Source organism: Ascaphus truei, chromosome 5, assembly GCF_040206685.1.
Source record: "Ascaphus truei isolate aAscTru1 chromosome 5, aAscTru1.hap1, whole genome shotgun sequence".
NCBI lineage: Eukaryota > Metazoa > Chordata > Amphibia > Anura > Ascaphidae > Ascaphus > Ascaphus truei.
In genome coordinates, this window is record NC_134487.1 from 293,174,591 (window position 1) to 293,193,978 (window position 19,388).

The 19,388-nt window shown below is 44.5% G+C and overlaps 1 protein-coding gene across 4 annotated transcripts in view; it reads left to right on the forward strand.

The window, feature by feature from the left end:
- DNM1L (dynamin 1 like) overlaps window positions 1–19,388 on the forward strand; it is a 51,320-nt gene that overhangs the window by 19,319 nt on the left and 12,613 nt on the right. For 2 of the 4 annotated variants that reach the window (XM_075602714.1, XM_075602715.1), the window contains 11 exons: window positions 3,549–3,635; window positions 6,068–6,230; window positions 7,217–7,337; window positions 9,355–9,486; window positions 9,620–9,826; window positions 14,016–14,136; window positions 14,574–14,729; window positions 15,110–15,199; window positions 15,675–15,767; window positions 16,578–16,631; window positions 18,832–18,909. In XM_075602714.1, the coding sequence (XP_075458829.1) occupies window positions 3,549–3,635; window positions 6,068–6,230; window positions 7,217–7,337; window positions 9,355–9,486; window positions 9,620–9,826; window positions 14,016–14,136; window positions 14,574–14,729; window positions 15,110–15,199; window positions 15,675–15,767; window positions 16,578–16,631; window positions 18,832–18,909 (1,302 nt within the window). The remainder of the gene's footprint in view (window positions 1–3,548; window positions 3,636–6,067; window positions 6,231–7,216; window positions 7,338–9,354; window positions 9,487–9,619; window positions 9,827–14,015; window positions 14,137–14,573; window positions 14,730–15,109; window positions 15,200–15,674; window positions 15,768–16,577; window positions 16,632–18,831; window positions 18,910–19,388) is intronic. The other 2 variants (XM_075602717.1, XM_075602718.1) reach the window with 1 other exon arrangement.

Genomic DNA, 19,388 nt, shown 5'->3' on the forward strand with positions numbered 1-19,388 from the left:
ACGGACGTTATAACTCTAGTCTGATCCTTGCAGCATTTTACCGCTTCCGCCGCCCTTCTCTCAGTTACTTTCACACACAGGCCGTGAGTGTTGTATGTTCTATGTTATTTGTGCTTTTGGCACCCCTGGGCTTTATGATCTAAAAGTTAAAAATGACTTTTCTTGCCTGATAAAATAAAGGGCGAGTTGGAGAAGGTGTGAGATGTACGTGCTTTTCCATCACTGCAATTCCAAGACGTGTTTAGAAAACAAACGGTGCCGTCCTACATCCCTTCTGTCTAGCTTTCTAAAATACAAACTGTGCCAGACAGGGGTAATGGCAGAGTTTTATTATGGAGGCACATCCTTTGGTGCAGAACCTAATTAATCTTTCATATTTAATGTCCTCGTGTTCATTTTCCATTTATGAGTGTACACGGTTGATGCTCAGGCTTCCTGCTCTGTTGCTAAAATAATGTAATAATCTTTAATTTAATTGTCACATACAGTACTATAAGCATAAACAGTCTTGACCAGCTCAAAACCCAAACCCACTGATATAGATATATTTATATTATGTGTCGATGGGTGTGCTACTGGGATAGTGACCTAATGTATATAGCAATAGACAGAGGCCACAATGCTACAGCCAATATGACAAATTATATAGTTGCATAATTACATAATTACATAGTTACAGTTACCTTAGTTACATAGTTGATGAGGTTGGAAAAAGACATAATCCATCAAGTTGAACCTATGCTAAATTTAGACAACCGATACTTTAGCCTATATCCGCACTTACAGTATATTGATCCAGAGGAAGGCAAACAGAAACCCCCAGTGACAGATCATCTAAACATATATATCATAAGGGGGAAAATAAATTCCTTCCTGACTCCCAAGAATTGGCAAATTATTCCCTTGATCAACATCCATCCCATGTATACTTATTTGGTATATCCCTGTATACCATTATTCTCTAAAAAGATGCCCAACCTTTTTTTTGGAGATATTTATTGTATCTGCCATCACAGTCACCATGGATAATGAATCCCACACTGTAACTGCCCTTACTGTAAAGAACCCTTTCCTTTGTTGCTGGTGAAATCTCCTTTCCTCTAACCTTAAGGGATGACCTGAGTCCTTTGTACTGCGCTTGGGATGAATCGTTCTTTTGAAACCTCTCTGCATTGTCCTGAATATCTTTGTGTATAGTTATCATATCCCCTCTAAAGACGCATCTTTTCTAATGCAAACAAACCTAATTTGGCTAGCCTCTCCTCAATAGATCAATACCATATTTTGTTGTTATAAATATGGGTTATTTAGTTACATCCTTTGGCCAAAACATTTCAAGCCTGCAACGAGATCAAGGTAACCCCTCTTAGCAGGTCCTATACTACAGATTTTAGATGCAGTGAAAACGGGTTTAAAAACCAGTAGTAACGTAACTCCTACTGGCCCCAAATCTATCTTATAAAACTTTTACCACATTTGCTCTTATTTGGTTCCCGAGTAAACCACCTTGTTTCTTTCCCCAATGTTTAGTCCTTTGGCAATGCCCACATGTGTTGCATGTGTGTGTATATATATAATAACCCTCATCTATATATATATATATAGATATAGATATAGATATAAATATAGATAGATAGATGAGGGTTATTAATACGGTTGTGATGAAGGGTTCTTCACCATCTTTGAAGCGAGGTGGAATTAAACCCACTAACCCTATAACTTTTTTAATTGGCAGAGGTGCTATCTAACAGTGAAACCATCTTTATTAAAGCTCAGTGGCTCTTACTGCTCTCTATAGGCCAAGGGTTCTCAAGACCCCCTCCCCGCCCCCATCTCCAAAGGGTCAGGTTTCCAGGATATCCCTGCTGCAGCACAGGTGGCTCAGTCAAAGACACCTGTGCTGAAGCAGGGATATCCTGAAAACCTGACCCCTTGTGGCCCTTGAGGACTGGAGTTGGCTGCCCCTGCCCTAGGCCATTCCATTGCCTGTTTCCATTTCAGTGTATCCTTTCATCGTATATCATGTTTATCATAAAATCCTGTACAGAAGATGGATTTAAAGTTGCAGTTTTTCCCCATTTAATATATGAATCATCAATACAATCTGCACACTGACAAGTGATTAGCTAAGCTGCTGATCGATCTGTTCTCCTGTAATCCATCGCTTTGCTCAGGGATATTTCATTCGGTTATTGCTGCAAAACAGTACCCACAATTCTATGTGGAAGATCATGTGACCAGGCATGCAGTAGAATTAGATACAATTGGTGCACTGCTAGAGAGAGGGCAGGGCTCAAGAGCCAGAGCCTGTCTTCGAAGGGGAAGGGGGTGTGACTTTGTAAATGGTTTCTATTGAAACAAAAATGCTTGTTACATTATAATACATTAAAAATGTCTTGAATTTTTTTTTTTTTTAATGCTACAAGTATTTTCTCATAGTACAGAACTAATTTATTAAAAAACACGTAGGATACTGCTTGGTCTGCAGCTTGAAAGAGATTCACATAGGTCTCGTTTAAGTGTATATATTTCTACCATATACACTACGTATTACTGTATTGCAAAGCTGTGGAGATGTAGAACTTAAGATCAGCACGGAATAGCGGCCGAGTCCTGTTAGCACATGACAAAAAGCTTGTTCTCTGCTCCTCAATGTAACGAGCAATTAAATGAATCTATCTTTCACAGACCTGTTTATAAAATAGATGTGTTCTTCAGATAAATGTAAACTGTTCAGTTGAATCCTTTACATAATAAGCAGACCAGAAAAGGTTAGACCACTGATATCCTCCATAATGTGACGGCGTTGTTCTCACCTTGCTCACATACACGTTGTTCTCACCTTGCTCACATACACGTTGTTCTCACCTTGCTCATAAACACTGTTCTCACCTTGCTCACATACACACTGTTCTCACCTTGCTCACATACACGTTGTTCTCACCTTGCTCACATACACGTTGTTCTCACCTTGCTCACATACACGTTGTTCTCACCTTGCTCACATACACGTTGTTCTCACCTTGCTCACATACACGTTGTTCTCACCTTGCTCACATACACACTGTTCTCACCATGCTCACATACACGTTGTTCTCACCTTGCTCACATACACGTTGTTCTCGCCTTGCTCACATACACGTTGTTCTCGCCTTGCTCACATACGTGTTGTTCTCTCCTTGCTCACATACACGTTGTTCTCTCCTTGCTCACATACACGTTGTTCTCACCTTGCTCACATACACGTTGTTCTCGCCTTGCTCACATACGCGTTGTTCTCGTCTTGCTCACATACACACTGTTCTCACCTTGCTCACATACACGTTGTTCTCTTCTTGCTCACATACACGTTGTTCTCTTCTTGCTCACATACACGCTGTTCTCACCTTGCTCACATACACACTGTTCTCACGATGCTCACATACACGTTGTTCTCTCCTTGCTCACATACACGTTGTTCTCTCCTTGCTCACATACACGTTGTTCTCACCTTGCTCACATACACGTTGTTCTCACCTTGCTCACATACGCGTTTATTACCTTTCCAGGGCATTAGTTCAGAACCAATCCACCTGAAGATTTTCTCTCCGAATGTTGTGAACCTGACTCTCGTGGATTTACCAGGATTGACCAAGGTAAAGCGGTGAGCCTTTTATTTGGGTTTAAATGCGCTGTTATTGCCTCTATGCATTTGCCCACGGGAATCTTAAATGTCCACTACACATCCTTTTTAAAACATTTGCCTCTGAATATTAAAAAAAAAAGTGTAGTGATTATTTTTGGATTTCTTTTGGGTGCTAGATGTTTTGTGAAGAAAACGGGGGGTGGGTGCTCAAGGGGTGCAGACTGGGAGTAGATATATTGACAGAAAGAAAAAATGATCTCTTAACAATGCACTCAACCTCCACTATATCGATGAAACTTAATCATTAACTGGAAAGAGACGGAGTGCCCTGTAGGCTAAACTCCACCTCCACTAAATGTGAAACAATAAATGTTTAATGATTAGGATAGAAACGGAAGAAAAACTAATTAAAACCTAAAAGCAAATTGGCGCCTGCATACTGCCAGCTGAGGGGGCTGGGGTAATTCCCTTGTAAGTCCCTTGTATCCCCTAAGTATCTTTGAAACCTTAAATCAGATGGGTATCAAAGACACTCTTATTAGAGTAATACTTAGTATCTGAGTGATACTTTAGATACCAATATACCATATTGGATAATTAACTGTTAGTGACTGAAAAATATTTACAATAAGCCGAGAAGCGGGGCCCGGCTGTACATTAATTGCTGCACACTATGCGGCTACATGTGTATACACACAAGTAAATAGATACTGCGGAAGGCCCCCAGATAACATAGAAGGCCATAGTGACAAACTCACAGTGTGACTGAATTGTAACAGTTGGACCGCAGATAGTTTGTAAACTGCCACAATAGTATCAGAGGGAATAACTTCGAATACTGCAGCGTGAGTGAAAACCAATGTAGCAATGTCCTCACTGCTACAGAGCCTGAACAGAGCTCTGATCTTGTTGTAGAAACTAGTAATGTTCTATGTCTCTGCTAGTGGCTGCATCGTGGGCGCCACATCTTAGGCTGCGGTCCCAGTGCACGTGCGCCCGGCGGGGGGCCGGGGGGGCGGCGGCGCATGCACAGCGCTGCACGCGCGGTCCTGGGAGGAAGAGGTTGCGACCGGAGGGGGCGTGGCGGAGGGTTTGTGGGGGCATGGCCATGACCTCACACGGCTGGTTCGCCCTCATTGGCTGAACCGCCTGCGGGGGCGTGGCCACGGCTCCGTCGCAAGTTCGACACACAATTTTTTTTTGTGCGTGTGGAATCTTGCAGTACAGCGCGGCTGCTGAATGTGCGCCGACGCATGTACTCGGCCCTGAGTGACTGGGGGTTCGGTGCTTGTGCGCTGTGGCAGTCACTGGGACTACATGCGCTTATAGTGCCGGCGACTAACGTCAGGCTGCGGTCGCTGGAAAATCAAATTGAAATGACTTCCAGCGATCGCGACCAACCCGTATGTCGCGCTTACTATAAGCGCATGCGACAGCGACAATGCATTTGTTTTGGCGTGACGCCGCCGGCACTGTAAGCGCGGTCTTAGTTATCTGGCTCAGTTAATAGGTCACTCAGAAGTTGTAGAGTAATTGCTGCACACTATGCGGCTACATGACATCTTAAGGCCTGGGACATAGTGAGTTTTAAGCTCGCTGAGGCGGGCTGAGCAGATGCACAAAGCCCCTGCATCTGTCATCAGCGCGGCTATAGTTTCTCCCTCCGCATGCGTGCTGATGCGTGCGGAGGCTGAGAAACTTTGCCGAGACGGGCAGGTTTCAAATTTGCCGCTCGGGGAAGCGATGTGAGCGGTCACGTGACCGCTCACATCCAATGGGAGCGAGGGACTAGCCTCGTCTCCCGCTCCGCCTACTGGCACGCCTCCGCTCTGCCTCTGCTCCGCCCCGCCCCCTGAGCGCGCTCACTGCCTCGCCTGCAAGGACAAGAAAAAGCACCATTTTGGAGCAGGTGAAGCAGAGCAGGAGCGCGGCTCAGCGCTGTTTGCTCCTCTATGTCCCAGGCCTAATACAAAACCATCTTGTTCTATCCCAGGTCTCTGGCAAATTTGGAGACCTGTCAAAGAAAAGAATCTTGTTGATTTTTGATAAAGGATTCCACCAACAAAGAAAGCAAAAGTGTTCTGTGCAAAGCGGGTGGATAAATGCAAACCTAGAAACAAATATAATATATAGGGCTGTTATTCCTAACAATGTTGGAGAGCGATAATATTGCTGTTCTCGTGAATGTGAAAGGTATTTTGTATAGCAGCTAATCATTGTAAAATAAAATATTCTTCCTTCCATGTGTGGCGACACCCTGATAAAATGTTATTATTTGCCCTCTCCAGAAATCCAGATCCGGGTATTTGTATATTGGTAGAATACTTGCAGAGACATCATACAGTAATAATCTGTGAACTGCTCTATTTATTTACCGCTCGTTGAATGGATTATCCCAGCATTTGTTTGCCATTTTCCCCTTTCCCTCCACTTATCCTTCAGGTACCTGTGGGGGACCAACCCAAAGACATTGAACTCCAGATCCGTGAACTAATTATTCAGTATATCAGCAACCCCAATTCCATCATCCTGTCCGTCACCGCTGCTAACACAGATATGGCAACATCGGAAGCACTGAAAATCGCAAGAGAAGTAGATACAGACGGTAAGCATCAGTTAGAAGTGAAGATCAGACGCATCTTTCACGTGCTTGGGGCTCACTTGGTTACATACCAGCGGTGGGCAACTCACTTCCTCAAGGGCCACCAAATCTCGTGTGTTAAGGATATCCCTGCTTCAGCACAGGTGGCTCAATATGTCCCTGTTCAGCACAGGTGGCTCAATTGGTCCCTGCTTCAGCACAGGTGGCTCAATCACTGGCTCAGTCTTTGAGCCACTGTTTGAGCCACCTGTACTGAAGCAGGGTAACCTGAACACCTCACGGTGGCCCCTGAGGACTGGAGTTGCCCACCCTTGTATATCGTAAGCTCTGAAATAGTAAATTCCCAGAACAGTCCTTTTCGATCGCTAAAGAATGTTGATTTGTTAAAAAAAAAGATGATAATGTTTTATACCTGTCAATTTAATGCAGAAATCAATACACATCTCAAGCCTGTGGAAGGTAAAAGGGAAAGGTCATGAAATACAAATCATGAAATTGATCTCCAGTCTTACAATCACTATCAGCATATATACCAGCGTTCTCTTACGGCTGCTGATATATTCATCTCGCGCAGAGGGTTTATTTAAAGTGTAATCTCGATCAGTTTTTACATTCTGTGTAGGTACAAAATATCTGTCAGTGGGAAGTTCCCACTCCAAGGGGCTTGTTTAATTAATGGTGCTAGCTGTGCAGGGAGCAGGAGTAAATACATGGTATTGCCATTTAATGAACCTAATTGCTTCCAAATTGATTAAGATGAGTGCTTAAACTTTCAGGCAGCACAGAAAGGCTTTTAATGGCTGTTTTTGCCAAATCTTGATTCATTTCTGTCAGCAAATCGAACCGTTGATGTTTCCAAATCGCCAAGCATCTTGGCGCCTTCATGTCTTCGGCGCATCGCGTTTTCATCTTGTAAATCATGCCCGCACCGCAGAAAACGGCGTGTCGGGTTTCTGTTTCGTGACTCTCCTTATTCTGATACTTGTCAGGTCGGAGAACTCTCGCTGTCATAACCAAGCTAGACCTCATGGACGCCGGCACAGACGCCATGGATGTGCTTCTGGGTAGAGTGATTCCAGTGAAACTTGGCATCATCGGAGTAGTTAACCGGTAGGGAAAACCTATGGTAGAATGGTTATCATGACGTCACTTTGGTTATTCATTTGTATAGAGTGCACAAAACAAAAATGGCTTCCCAGCTGGGGCTGCCTAACGAAGAGGAACACTTTTTTTGTGTATCTAATTTTGCTTTTTAAAAGGCAGTTTAGGATCTGCAGTGATGCTTTGCTTTCTTTTTATTTTGTACCACTGTAGTGTTATATGATTTTAGATTAGTTTTTTTTGTGTGTGCGTGTGTAAACATGCAGTTTAACTGTCTTGTTTTGCGGTATTGATTAAATGTGCATCTTCTAAATAGAAAACAATTTTTTTTTTAAATGTCGAAGAACAATCCAAGCAATATACTTGCATGTTTTTTTTGTTTGTTTGTTTTTAAAATCAACTTTTAATTCCCCTTTTTATTTTTTCTATAAGTTTTAGTATACTGATCATCCTTCGTCTATATCAGGGTTAGCCCACCTCCCCAGCATTGCAAGATCTTTGTAACACTTTCCTGTTTGGGATAATTAGTTGCCAATATTCCCAGCAGTTTCAGCTGGAAACTGTAAAAATGACCATGTTACAGTAGTAATATAAGAATACATTGTAGCTGCTGAGTTACACCAACTGAAGGATTTTTAAAGGCAGCCACTTGGTGAACCCTGGGAAGCAGAATTTTGCTGATCGATCACGGGAGAACTAATTGATTGGCAGCCTAGGTAATTAGTTTTTAATTAAGGTAATCAAAGGCTGCATTTATTTAAACAAACTTTTTTTTTTTTTAATCTGCTTGGATTGCCTCTATAAAATGCTGTTTTTCTCAAACGCAAACCATGAATATAATTCAGTATAGTGTATAGGATAGAATTAAAGTCCAGGTATCAGTGCAACAGATTACAATCCACAGGTAGATAATTACATCAATAATCTTCTTTGAATCTCTTGGTAGTGAGCAATAAGCATCAATCTTGAAAATATATAATTGCTCTTGGAGTATACAGAGCATCAGTAGTATACAAGATAGTAATCACCTGTAGCTCATATAATAGTAGTCGCCCAGGTAGGCTAATAAAAGTGGGATTTATGGGGTGGTAGGGGGACATAACAACCCAAAGGTACAAGTGACCCCCGTTTGCCACCACACTTAAATAGGACTACTTAGAACACACAGGGTATCCGGTATAAAGATATAATGGAAGTCCATTGATAACTCACTGTTAAAGTGAAGGCTCAACTTATAATTCAGTATAGCAGGGTTGTTTGCAGGGGCAGGCTCCTTCCCCCTCCCCGCATATCTTTTCAACTGCTGCTCATACGCGTTCACTGCTAACGATGCTACAAGTTGCATTCTTGCAATGAAGGTGATTAGGGCGAGTAAGCCTTCGATCTGCACTGTAGCCTATTTATTTCTTCGGCAGGCACATCTGGTGTAGGACAGTTGGGGCAGGGGTGCGCAAACTGGGAAGCGCAATATTTTCTTGAGGGCGTGTCTGTTACACAGGCCCCGCGGCCTTCCCCCAAGGCATTTAAATTTAAATGCCGGGGGAGGCGTGCGGCCTCTGTAACATCTCCTACCGGCTCTTCGGCGGCGCCATGGCAACACGCGTCAAATTAAGCTGTTGGGTCACGTAATTTGACGTCGGGTCCTAGCAGAGTGGGGTTGCGAACGCTGGGGCTGCCAGGCAGGGGGGCGCAGCTCTCAAACTTTGCACACCCCTTAGTTGGAGTATGTTGTCGGTAACACAATCTGATTGTGTGCTCTGTTATGGATCGTTACTTTTGACTGTTATAGGTTCCCAGTATGGTAATATAGTTATGTCGTAAAGCAGGGGTGCTCAATTCCGTCCTCAACAGGTCAGGTTTTCAGGATATCCCTGCTGCAGCACAGGTGGCACAATCAGAGGCTGTCTGTGCTGAAGCAGGAATATCCTGACAACCTGACCTGTTGGGGACGGGGGGGGGCTTGGGGACTGGAGTTGAGCACCCCTGCCGTAAAGCGCTGCTCTTACACATGTTTTGCGACCAATAGGAGCCAGTTGGACATCAACAATAAGAAGTGCGTGTCGGAGTCTATCCGTGATGAGTATGCTTTCCTTCAGAAGAAGTACCCATCTCTGGCAAACCGGAGCGGGACCAAATTCCTTGCTCGGACTCTGAACAGGTAACGCTCTGCCCCTATATCAACCCCACTCTGGCTGTTAAGAGCTAATTCCAAGCACCGTGCAGTACTCTTTGTACAATAAACATGCAGACGTTTTCTGATTTGGCATTGGTTTGTGTTTCCTTGTGCACAGGTTGCTAATGCATCACATCAGGGATTGTTTACCAGAGCTGAAGACCAGGATAAACGTCTTGGCCGCTCAGTACCAATCTCTGCTCAACAGCTACGGCGAGCCGGTGGATGACAAGAGTTCCACTTTGCTGCAGCTCATTACCAAGTTTGCCACGGAATATTGCAACACCATTGAAGGAACAGCGAAATATATTGAAACATCGGAGCTGTAAGTGTTGGGCGCTGGATTTCAGCAGCATTGGGTACATAAGGCAATGCAAAACCTTGTTCCGGTCCTCGGAGCCACAGTTTTACGAGGGAGCGGAGAAGGACAATTGAGACGATTCTTGGTTTCCACCAGGGTGCTCAACTCCAGCCCCCAACAGGTCAGGGGGTCGGGGGGGGGGGCACTTGGGGACTGGAGTTTAACTATCCCTGGTTTACACCAAAATCACTTAGAACAGTGTTGGCGGGGGGTCACTCTTTGAGTGAACCGGTTGCAAAAGTGGAGCAAAACAAATAAAACAAGATCAGAGGAAAAGGAACCAATAAAAATAAGCTGTGAACACAAATCCAATGTTCCCAGCACTCATAAAAGACAAATAGAAAAGGTATACGCCAAATGTTTTAATGGAGAAGAAAAGCACTAACCCATAAGGGGTATAAGTAAATCACAATACCAGCACCTTTCCCCCCCCCCCCCCCGGTGTGAGGAATCAGAAGGATTGCCAGCAAAGGACATCGAGCACTAAAAGGGTTTTCCTCTACCCTCAGGACTATCACCAGGCGGTAGAGTAATACTCTTCCTTTTCTGTGCTGTTTGGGGCATTCTCCTGGGTTGGCGTTCCCATTGACTGTCCGTGCGTGAGCATTTACTCGGCTGTGTTGTGTTCAACAAGGGAACTTTGGAACTCTAATCTTATGGCCTGTTATACACTCACTAATCTACAACTAGGATGTAAACAAAAAGAAAATATAATGCTCACTGAAATAATAATGTGAATGTAATATGATTGTGCCTTACACGTCTAGAGTGACGGTGGGTGCAACTATGAGCCAAAATTAACATAAATTAACAGCAATTGGAAGGAGAAAGCATTTTTGTTGCCGACGCCAACCAACTAGAAGCCCATTTGAAATTGCACTCCTTGGCAATTAAAACTTAACATTTAATTATAATATAGATAAAATAGGTTCTTAACATATAGTAATTAGTGATTAACAACATATAATGTACTTATGCGGGAAGGGATGGGGAGGTGGTAGGCGGCCACAGTGTATAATAATTTATGCTATGCCTAAATACAACGGCAATAGCACCTGACAAAGATTGGCCTTAATAAAGAGTCAGTTACCTTGCTGTAATTGCCCAAGGACGCTTCACCTATATTGGTGTATTGTGCGTCATGTGGTTCAGCATACCGATCAAACCAACCTATATTGATCTTGTTGCACAAAACAGTGTACCATAAGTAAATATAATATTTAAACTAATAGATTGTTGTTAACACTGTATGTGCAAATCAGTGATAGGTTGGTGGCATGTGGATTGATTCTGCACCAAATGACATACAAAAAAATACTATACACAGTAGTTAAATCAGGAAAGCTAATAATCTTATAAAAGACCAGGATTAGGCCTGGGACCCGCTGCGCTCGTTGGCGCGGGCGGCAATGTAGCGAGTTCCCCACCAGCAGGGGAATCCTCGCGAGCCGGTCCCCACTGGCTGCACAGCTGACTACACGCTGTGGCGCGTCAGCCGCTAGGAGACACAAGAGAATGGTATTTCCTAGCTTCGACGCGTCACGTGGTGTGGCTGTGAGCCAATGGGGAGGGGAGGCTTCGGGAGGAGGAGAGGCTTTGGGGAGCGGGGAGGAGTGTGGAGTGAAAGCCGCGTGTGCGTGCGTGCGTGTGCGTGCGTGCGTGTGCGTGCGTGCGTGTGCGTGCGTGCGTGTGTGTGCGTGTGTGTGTGTGTGTGTGTGTGTGTGTGTATGTATGTATGTATGTATGAGTGCCTGCGTGTGTGTGTTTTTTTTACTTACCTGCAGCCCGTGGAGGGAGGGGGGGGAAGAGTAGCGGGTCCCTCCGCTCAAGCCACGCCCCCCCCTCCCTGTCAATCCTCCCACTCCCGCCCACCTCCCGCTCCGGCCCCCTACGTAATGGCCGCGCCCCCTCATGTCATGGCCGCACCCCCCCCCCCCGACCCGTTTGGCCACGCCCCCCGCTACTACTGAAGTTTCCTGTAGACCGCAGATCGCGGTACAGCGAGTTGCACGCGCCGCCGGAATGCAAGCCAGCCGTGCGGACGCGTGCAACGGGACCTTAGCCTTAGGCTGATACTGAGCACTCTGCTTAATTGACTAAAGCAGTAATATAGTACTGTGGTATGTGGACATGCCGTCCAAATATAATCTGCACTGTGAATGTATATCCCCTGCAGGATAGCTGTACACAGAACACAATAATTGAATCACCAAACAATACACCGGTGACCAAATGAATCTGCACAACAAATACTGACAGGCTAGCTGAGCTGGTGGTAAGCGTCTGTGAAAGCGCTACTAATTGCAACTTTCCAGCTGACAACCTCAGAGCATGCTGATACAATCCTGATACAAAGAATCACAGTGCAGAGACAGGCTGTGACCAAAACCACAGAGTGAAAAGGAGCTGCCAAGCCTGGAAGCGATCGCGGTTAAAATTGAGCAACAGCAGAGAACTTGATACAATGTAATGATACTACCAGTCTCTCCCGATTCCCTCACGCTGACGTCACCACGCCAAAAACGCCCTACGCGTTTCCCTCCTTGACGGAGATTCTTCAGGGGCGAGTGATAACCAGCTGATTGCGGAAGCGTGTTTATATAGCATCAAGGGTTGCCATAGCAACCGCCGGGCCAATAGAAAGCTCATATAACGCTTATACCGATCAGAAGGGTACTGCATGTAAGAACAGCTGATTCTTAAAGAAGTACACACTAGAAATAAATAATAAGGTAAAATTGACAGCAGGTTTGTAAAGTCCCAAGCTGGCATAGATAGTGCTCATGCGTGTGGATTTACAAATAGCTGGCAATATTATGCCAAACTGTTAGATACTGAGTAGCTGCTCTGTGATATGTGGCAAATTACTATCTTAACAGGTTAAGACATTAGAACATGTACTAGGTGGTATGCAAATAAAGCTCTATCTATTCCTTAAAAAGAGACTGTTTTTGCTTGCTTGCCAGTAAATATAGGGATCAAACTATAATTAACAGATATAGAGTTGGTAATTTTGAGATTTTTTAATAGATAACACAGCATGTTATCAACATTCAAATAAATGGGGTATATGTAAAACCCTCATTTAGCCCATAGGGATTTAATGTTTTTAGTTTGTATATCCATTCTGCCTCTCGTTTTAATAATCTGTTATTTATATCACCACCTCTGATGTTGTTTTTGATATGGTCAATGCTCATAAAAGATAGGCATTTAATATCTCCCTGATGGACATTATTTACATGGCGAGCTACTGGGATGTCTAATTTATTATGGATGGAGTTTATATGTTCAAGTATTCTTTTTTTGAACTCCCTGATAGTTTTACCAACATATCTGAGGCCACACTCTGTATATCCATTTCTCTGCTGGAGGGTGCCGAACTCATTGTTCACGTTTTCCCTGTGGGATTCACTGACATTTTTGCATCTTTTTATAGGGAGTTTTTACAGGGTCAAGGGAAGTACCATTGGACATTATTTTTTGCCCTTTGGGAATGTGCCTGAAGAAGGGGTCCTAACCCTGAAACGTTGCCCCACCTCCCCGTGCATCTTCACTTTGTTTGCACCCACCCCACCCTTTCCCTTCACATTGTTTTTTCTTTCTCCCTTGTCACATATTATGGTATTGTGATTTACTTCTACCCCTTGGGTTAGTGTTTTGCTTCTCCATTTAAAACATTTGGTGTATTCCTTTTTCTATTTGTCTTTTATGAGTGCTGGGGACATTGGGTTTGTGTTCATTGTTTGGAGGAAATAGGGTTCCTCCCTGTTCCATGCTGCACCATCCAAATCTACGTTAGCTTATTTTTGAGTGCTGTCTATTTTTGTTTTGTTACAATAAAAAAACCTGTTTGGGGCTTTTGTTTTGCTTCTGATTTGCAGCCTGGACCTTACTTTAATTAAGAGACACTAGAGACCTCAATATGTACCTGAAAGAACCACTGTAGAGAGAGAAGGGTCTTGGTAGATATTTTTTAAATAACCTCTGGGTATAAAAATGTGGTAAATAATAATATAAATTATAGCTTTCTTTCCCTTGGCAGACACGACATGCATTTATTGGCTAACTGCTTTCCTGTCTGTTCCCTCCTGGCCCCTCTTACACGCTCTCACATCCCGAGCTGACAGGTAATGGGATTTAATTTGCGCAGGTGTGGGGGAGCTCGTATCTGCTACATTTTCCATGAGACGTTCGGGAGGACGTTGGAATCGGTAGACCCGCTAGGTGGACTGACCACCATAGACATCCTAACCGCGATTAGAAATGCAACGGTGAGTCTTCACACGCTCCTGTGTGGCCCCTCGCGCGCGCCCCTCCTGTGTGGCCCCGCGCGCGCCCCTGTCCTGTGTGGCCCCGCGCGCGCCCCTCCTGTGTGGCCCCGCGCGCGCCCAATATTCTCCCCCAAAGACTTCATGGCAATCCTTTTGTAAGTCTTGATTTTTAACTCCTGCAGGGCTCAGTTATTTGCCTTACAAAGCAGAGTTACATACCCCTTTACAGGATAAAGATTTCATGGACATGTATAGAATAAAATATCTATATATTTATCGTTTGTGCATATAACCTTTTAAAAATAAACCGTATGTTGGCAATCCTATTAATGTTGTTTGGGAGACGCACATGAATTGCTAAAGTCCTGTTTTAATTTTGCTGTGCAAATGTTGCATGTCTCATGGCTGATGACTCCATGATATCCCCCTCCGACCAGGGCCCCAGACCAGCCCTGTTTGTGCCCGAGGTGTCCTTTGAGCTGCTGGTGAAGAGACAAGTGAAGCGTTTGGAGGAGCCGAGCTTGCGCTGCGTGGAGCTGGTTCACGAGGAGATGCAGAGAATTATCCAGCACTGCAGCAATTACAGCACACAGGTACCGAGCGCGACAAACGTGGGGTTAGACGGATAAACTCCTCCGCTTTCCTGTGATGTGCGCGCACACACCCATTATTTGTATGTTATTCTGCTTATATTACTGTACCCCCATTGTACCACGCTGTGGAATATGTTGGCGCTTTACAAATAAACAGCAATAATTGGCCAGGGTGAAGTCGCTAACATCTGCACTACAGAAAGTGCTGTTAACTGTACAACTGCATGGTGTACTGAAGGGGTACAGCAGCGGGTACACGGACCTATACTCGCGGTGTCGCAGCCACGCTATATACTGGGCATTAAAAGCCAGCATTCCATTTATAGAAACTAAATACTGTGTATTTACTGACTAACTGAATGTTACTAATTATCCTGCAGGAGCTCCTGAGGTTCCCAAAACTGCATGACGCCATAGTGGAAGTAGTGACGTGTCTTCTGCGTAAACGACTGCCGGTAACGAATGAAATGGTAAGAGACTTCTTTTTTTTTTCTTTCTGCCCGGCCTTTGGTTATTGCCTGTTTCCCATGTTGGACACCCGGTGCAGCTCCGTTCTGAGTGGGGACTTCTCATCGCATTTAGAGCTGCAGTTCCACTTATCTAATTTTTGTTAACATTTTTACAACTCTCTTTACGTTGGGATAAGATCACTCGCGGCATTGTGACGTCCGGCATTCGTTTTCTATTTAAGAGTGATTATTTTATAACGGATTTAAAACGATCAATAACCTTTATAAAAAGCAGTAGGTATCCCTTGCGAAATTTGAGCTGTTCAGAGCTAAACTTTAATTGGTTTCTTAAAGTCTAAAATGGTAGATAAGATATGTTGCCGATCGTATTTAATGTAGTTCTGCCCCAGTGTATGTAACATCGTGCTCATTTTTGTCATCCCTCATAACGCGCACGCTTGCGCTTATTAGCCAGTCTTTTCTTCTCCACACGCAGGTGCACAATTTGGTGGCGATCGAGTTGGCGTACATCAACACAAAGCACCCCGACTTTGCTGATGCATGTGGGGTGATGAACAACAATATAGAGGTGAGGAAGTCCAGGGCCAATATGTGAAATATGAAAAATACCCTGGAAGTTCAATGTCTTTTTACAGAGGAGTGTGTATCGTGTATATGTAATATGTATATTGAAAAAGATGGACAGGGACTCCACAAAAGTTGGAATTAATAGCTCAACTTTCAACCCAAGTTGCTCTTGAGAAAGGCTCCTGTATGCACTGAAACGCTGAGCCAATAAATGCAACTTTTGTGCAATGAGGAAGTGCCTGTCCTTCTTGTTGATTCTTTATATTATCCCCTGGACGGTTCGCGCCCAAATATACTTTTTTTTTTTGTACATTATTTGGAGTGTGCCCGGTCTATGTAAAGGATGTATTCACAATATTGGGTAAGCACTCCTGCAACTAATAAAAACACACAATCATATCGATTGCACGTATCTTACGTTATCAAACGGCAAAATATACATCGCCCCAAACTATGGTGTAAAGAAGAGACGCCGCACAGCTTCAATAAATGTTCAAAAGAATGTGGTTAGAATCCATAGGGAAAAAGTTCTGGTCCGGACGGACCTTCCTTCACAACCACTCTGGGGAAGGTCTGTTTGTGGACCCCAAAAACTGTACATATGACCTGCGCTCCGCTCCTCCCATTTGTGAAGTATGCAGCCTGTATAATAAGGGAACTTTGTTACTGTTTGTGGGTCCAAATGTCAGGTTTTCTATGGATTGGAAATATTCTATGGAACATTTGCTGAGACTGTTCTTCCAGCCATGGTTTGGGTGATATGTGGTTTGATATATGTAAATAAACTATTTGTTTTTAACTATCTCTTTAGGAACAGAGACGGAATAAATTAGCGAGAGACTTGCCGCCACCGCCTAGAGAAAAGGTGAGTCATGCTGGATAGTCTGTTTCAGTGTGTGACCGTGCGTCAAAGGACATTCATTTCAGTTTCTCCAGTGTGCAGCCATCGGCATTGTGCGAACGCTGGCTTCCTCGCACAGGTGAAGGCCGCTTTTGATTTAATGCTCTTGCGTATCTGATTTTTAATGGAATTTAATGGATTTTTAAATTTGTGTTCCATTCTAGAATACTCTCATGCAAGGGTAATACAAATGTACATTTGCAGGAAACTTGTTTAACCCCAGCACAGAGGAGGTTGGCCAACCATTGATTTAGGGTGTTGTACCTGAACTGCTGGATGAGCTAACTGATACTGCGTGTTGATCTAAATGGTTAATATCTTAGGTTGTTTATACAGCATGTGGCTTTTAATTGTTTGCAACAGTATTCTAATCTGATACTGCTATGCCTGGACTGCGTGATTGCATCCATGCCTTTCTATGTCACCGGGGCAGTCCCACTTCAAGTAAAACACTGGTGTATTGGGTTGTTTGCATTTGTTTGTGTACACCACACCACACACACCACACACACCACACACACCACACACACCACACACACCACACACACCACACACACCACACACACCACACACACCACACACACCACACACACCACACACACCACACACCCCTCACACCATCCACACACCACACACACGCTCTGCCCACACCCCACAAACACACCACCACCCCCACCCACCACTTCATTATTTTAAACCCAGCCCTCATCATTGCCACTTAAGGAAATTATTTTAATTATAAATTAGCCTATGTTGAAAGTTAAAGCGGCAATTCTGAATCTCCCCCCCCATATAAACCTTTATTACCAACGTCCTAAAAATAAAAACAATTCTAGTGTTAACACCTGATTCATTTTTATCAAGGTAACCTAACACTTTGTGTGGTTTTTATTTTTTACACTGCCCTGCACTGGGTGTCCCACAGAGCTGATATTTGCAGGGTTTTTAATATTTTTGCCAGTTTTGACACACAAACGACAATTATGGCTGCGGACTACATACATGGCAATTTACTTGCCAATCGATCATCCCCTCCTGAACATTATGGCTTTTCTATTACCTGCCATAGCAAGCCCTAACCCTGGTGGCCATATTGTTTCCCCGGCTTTCCCAGGTTAGTATTTCCAGAACGCAACATCGTATTTTAAAATAAAAACATCCACTGAAAAGGCAAATGAGTAAATATAAAAATATGCAAAAAAAAAAGATCAGTCGTCTTGAACTAATGCTTTAAATCAGGGGTTCTCAACCTTTTTTGAGTAGCGGTACTCGGAACGTTTTTTTAAATCTTCGAGCACCCCGCTCTTTAGACGCCGCCTCCCCACTTACACACACACACACCCCTTCCTTCTTATACGCCCACCCACCTTCTTCCTACACACGCCACATTCACCCTCACACGTCTTACTCAACCTTTTACTCAACACACCGCCCTCCCAAAGAGCACACTCGCCCTCTTAATCATAAACATCAAATTCCCCTACCCCACCTTCTCTTACTTACACCTACTCTCTCCCCCTTTCCACGCACACATCCTTCCCTCTCCCCTCCTACCTACCTTCCTGCACACCTCAATCATGTTACCTGCCCAGCGGGCGCGCCCTGTGCGCTGCTGGAGACGGAGGCTCCTCTCTCTCCCCTCTGTGCTGGGCTGAGAGAGGAGAGGTGGGTCGCAGCCTCTGTCTCCAGGCATCGCGGGACGCGCCCGCTGAGCAACCAGCCGTTTATTCCCCACGGCCGCGGCACCCTTGGTAGAAGGTCACGGCACACCTGGTTTCTGGGGCACCCTGGTTGAGAAACACTGCTTTATGGCATTCAAATGATTTAAAAAGACGCCTGTAACTGCAGCAACTGATGAACATTTCACGTTCTAAGCAAGCAATGTAACCATTATTAGAAGTGATCCATATAAACTTCAAGCTGTAGAGGGGACAGGAACCTTTTGGGGGGGTCCCTATCAGAATGCCCTCGGATAATGCCGTCTTTAATACAGAACTGAAACCTGAGATATATTGAATTACAATGTCCCGGAGTTATTTTTACTTTATTTCCACTGCAATATATGCTGCTAATGAGGCCGGCACCTAAAGTCCTGATATGTGCGATGCAGACTTCGTATTCTTGGTGCATTCTGCATATTGTGCTGTTCTGTTTCTTTTTTTAGTCTTCTAAAGCTCCAGGGACTCTGGCAGCTGCCTCCCTGGAGCCCCCCACGGCTTCTTCTGCTGAAGCTGATGCCAAGGTCTGTCCCGGCGCTTAATAAAAGCATTGCATGCCCTTTGCCTTGCTATATATGCAGCTTTGAATCGTACCTGTAGTTCCTGTGAGTGCCGCTGGCAGCATGATGTTACCAGGCGTGTGCTTGGCATGGTTGGCGTTTTGCATGTTGAGCGTCTTGTATTTGTTTCTAAAGCTTTGTGCTTCTTTCATTTCACATCTTTGTACCGCACTGCTCAGTCCAACCCCTGAACTCCCACCTCCCCCTTTTTTGGGTGAGGGAAGTGGGAAGTAGGGGGTCCCCAGAGCTAAACCTCATTCATTTCAGCTCCTGGGACCCCTTCTTCCCAGGAAAAGGTTGCCCCCCCCCCGTGTGACGAGTGAGATTTAAGCCACCATTAACTGCCGCTACCTTTCCAGCTGGGGTGGCCAACTTCAGTCCCACACAGAGCCACCTGTGCTGAAGCAGGGATATCCTTAAAACCGGAACTGTTGGTGGCCCTT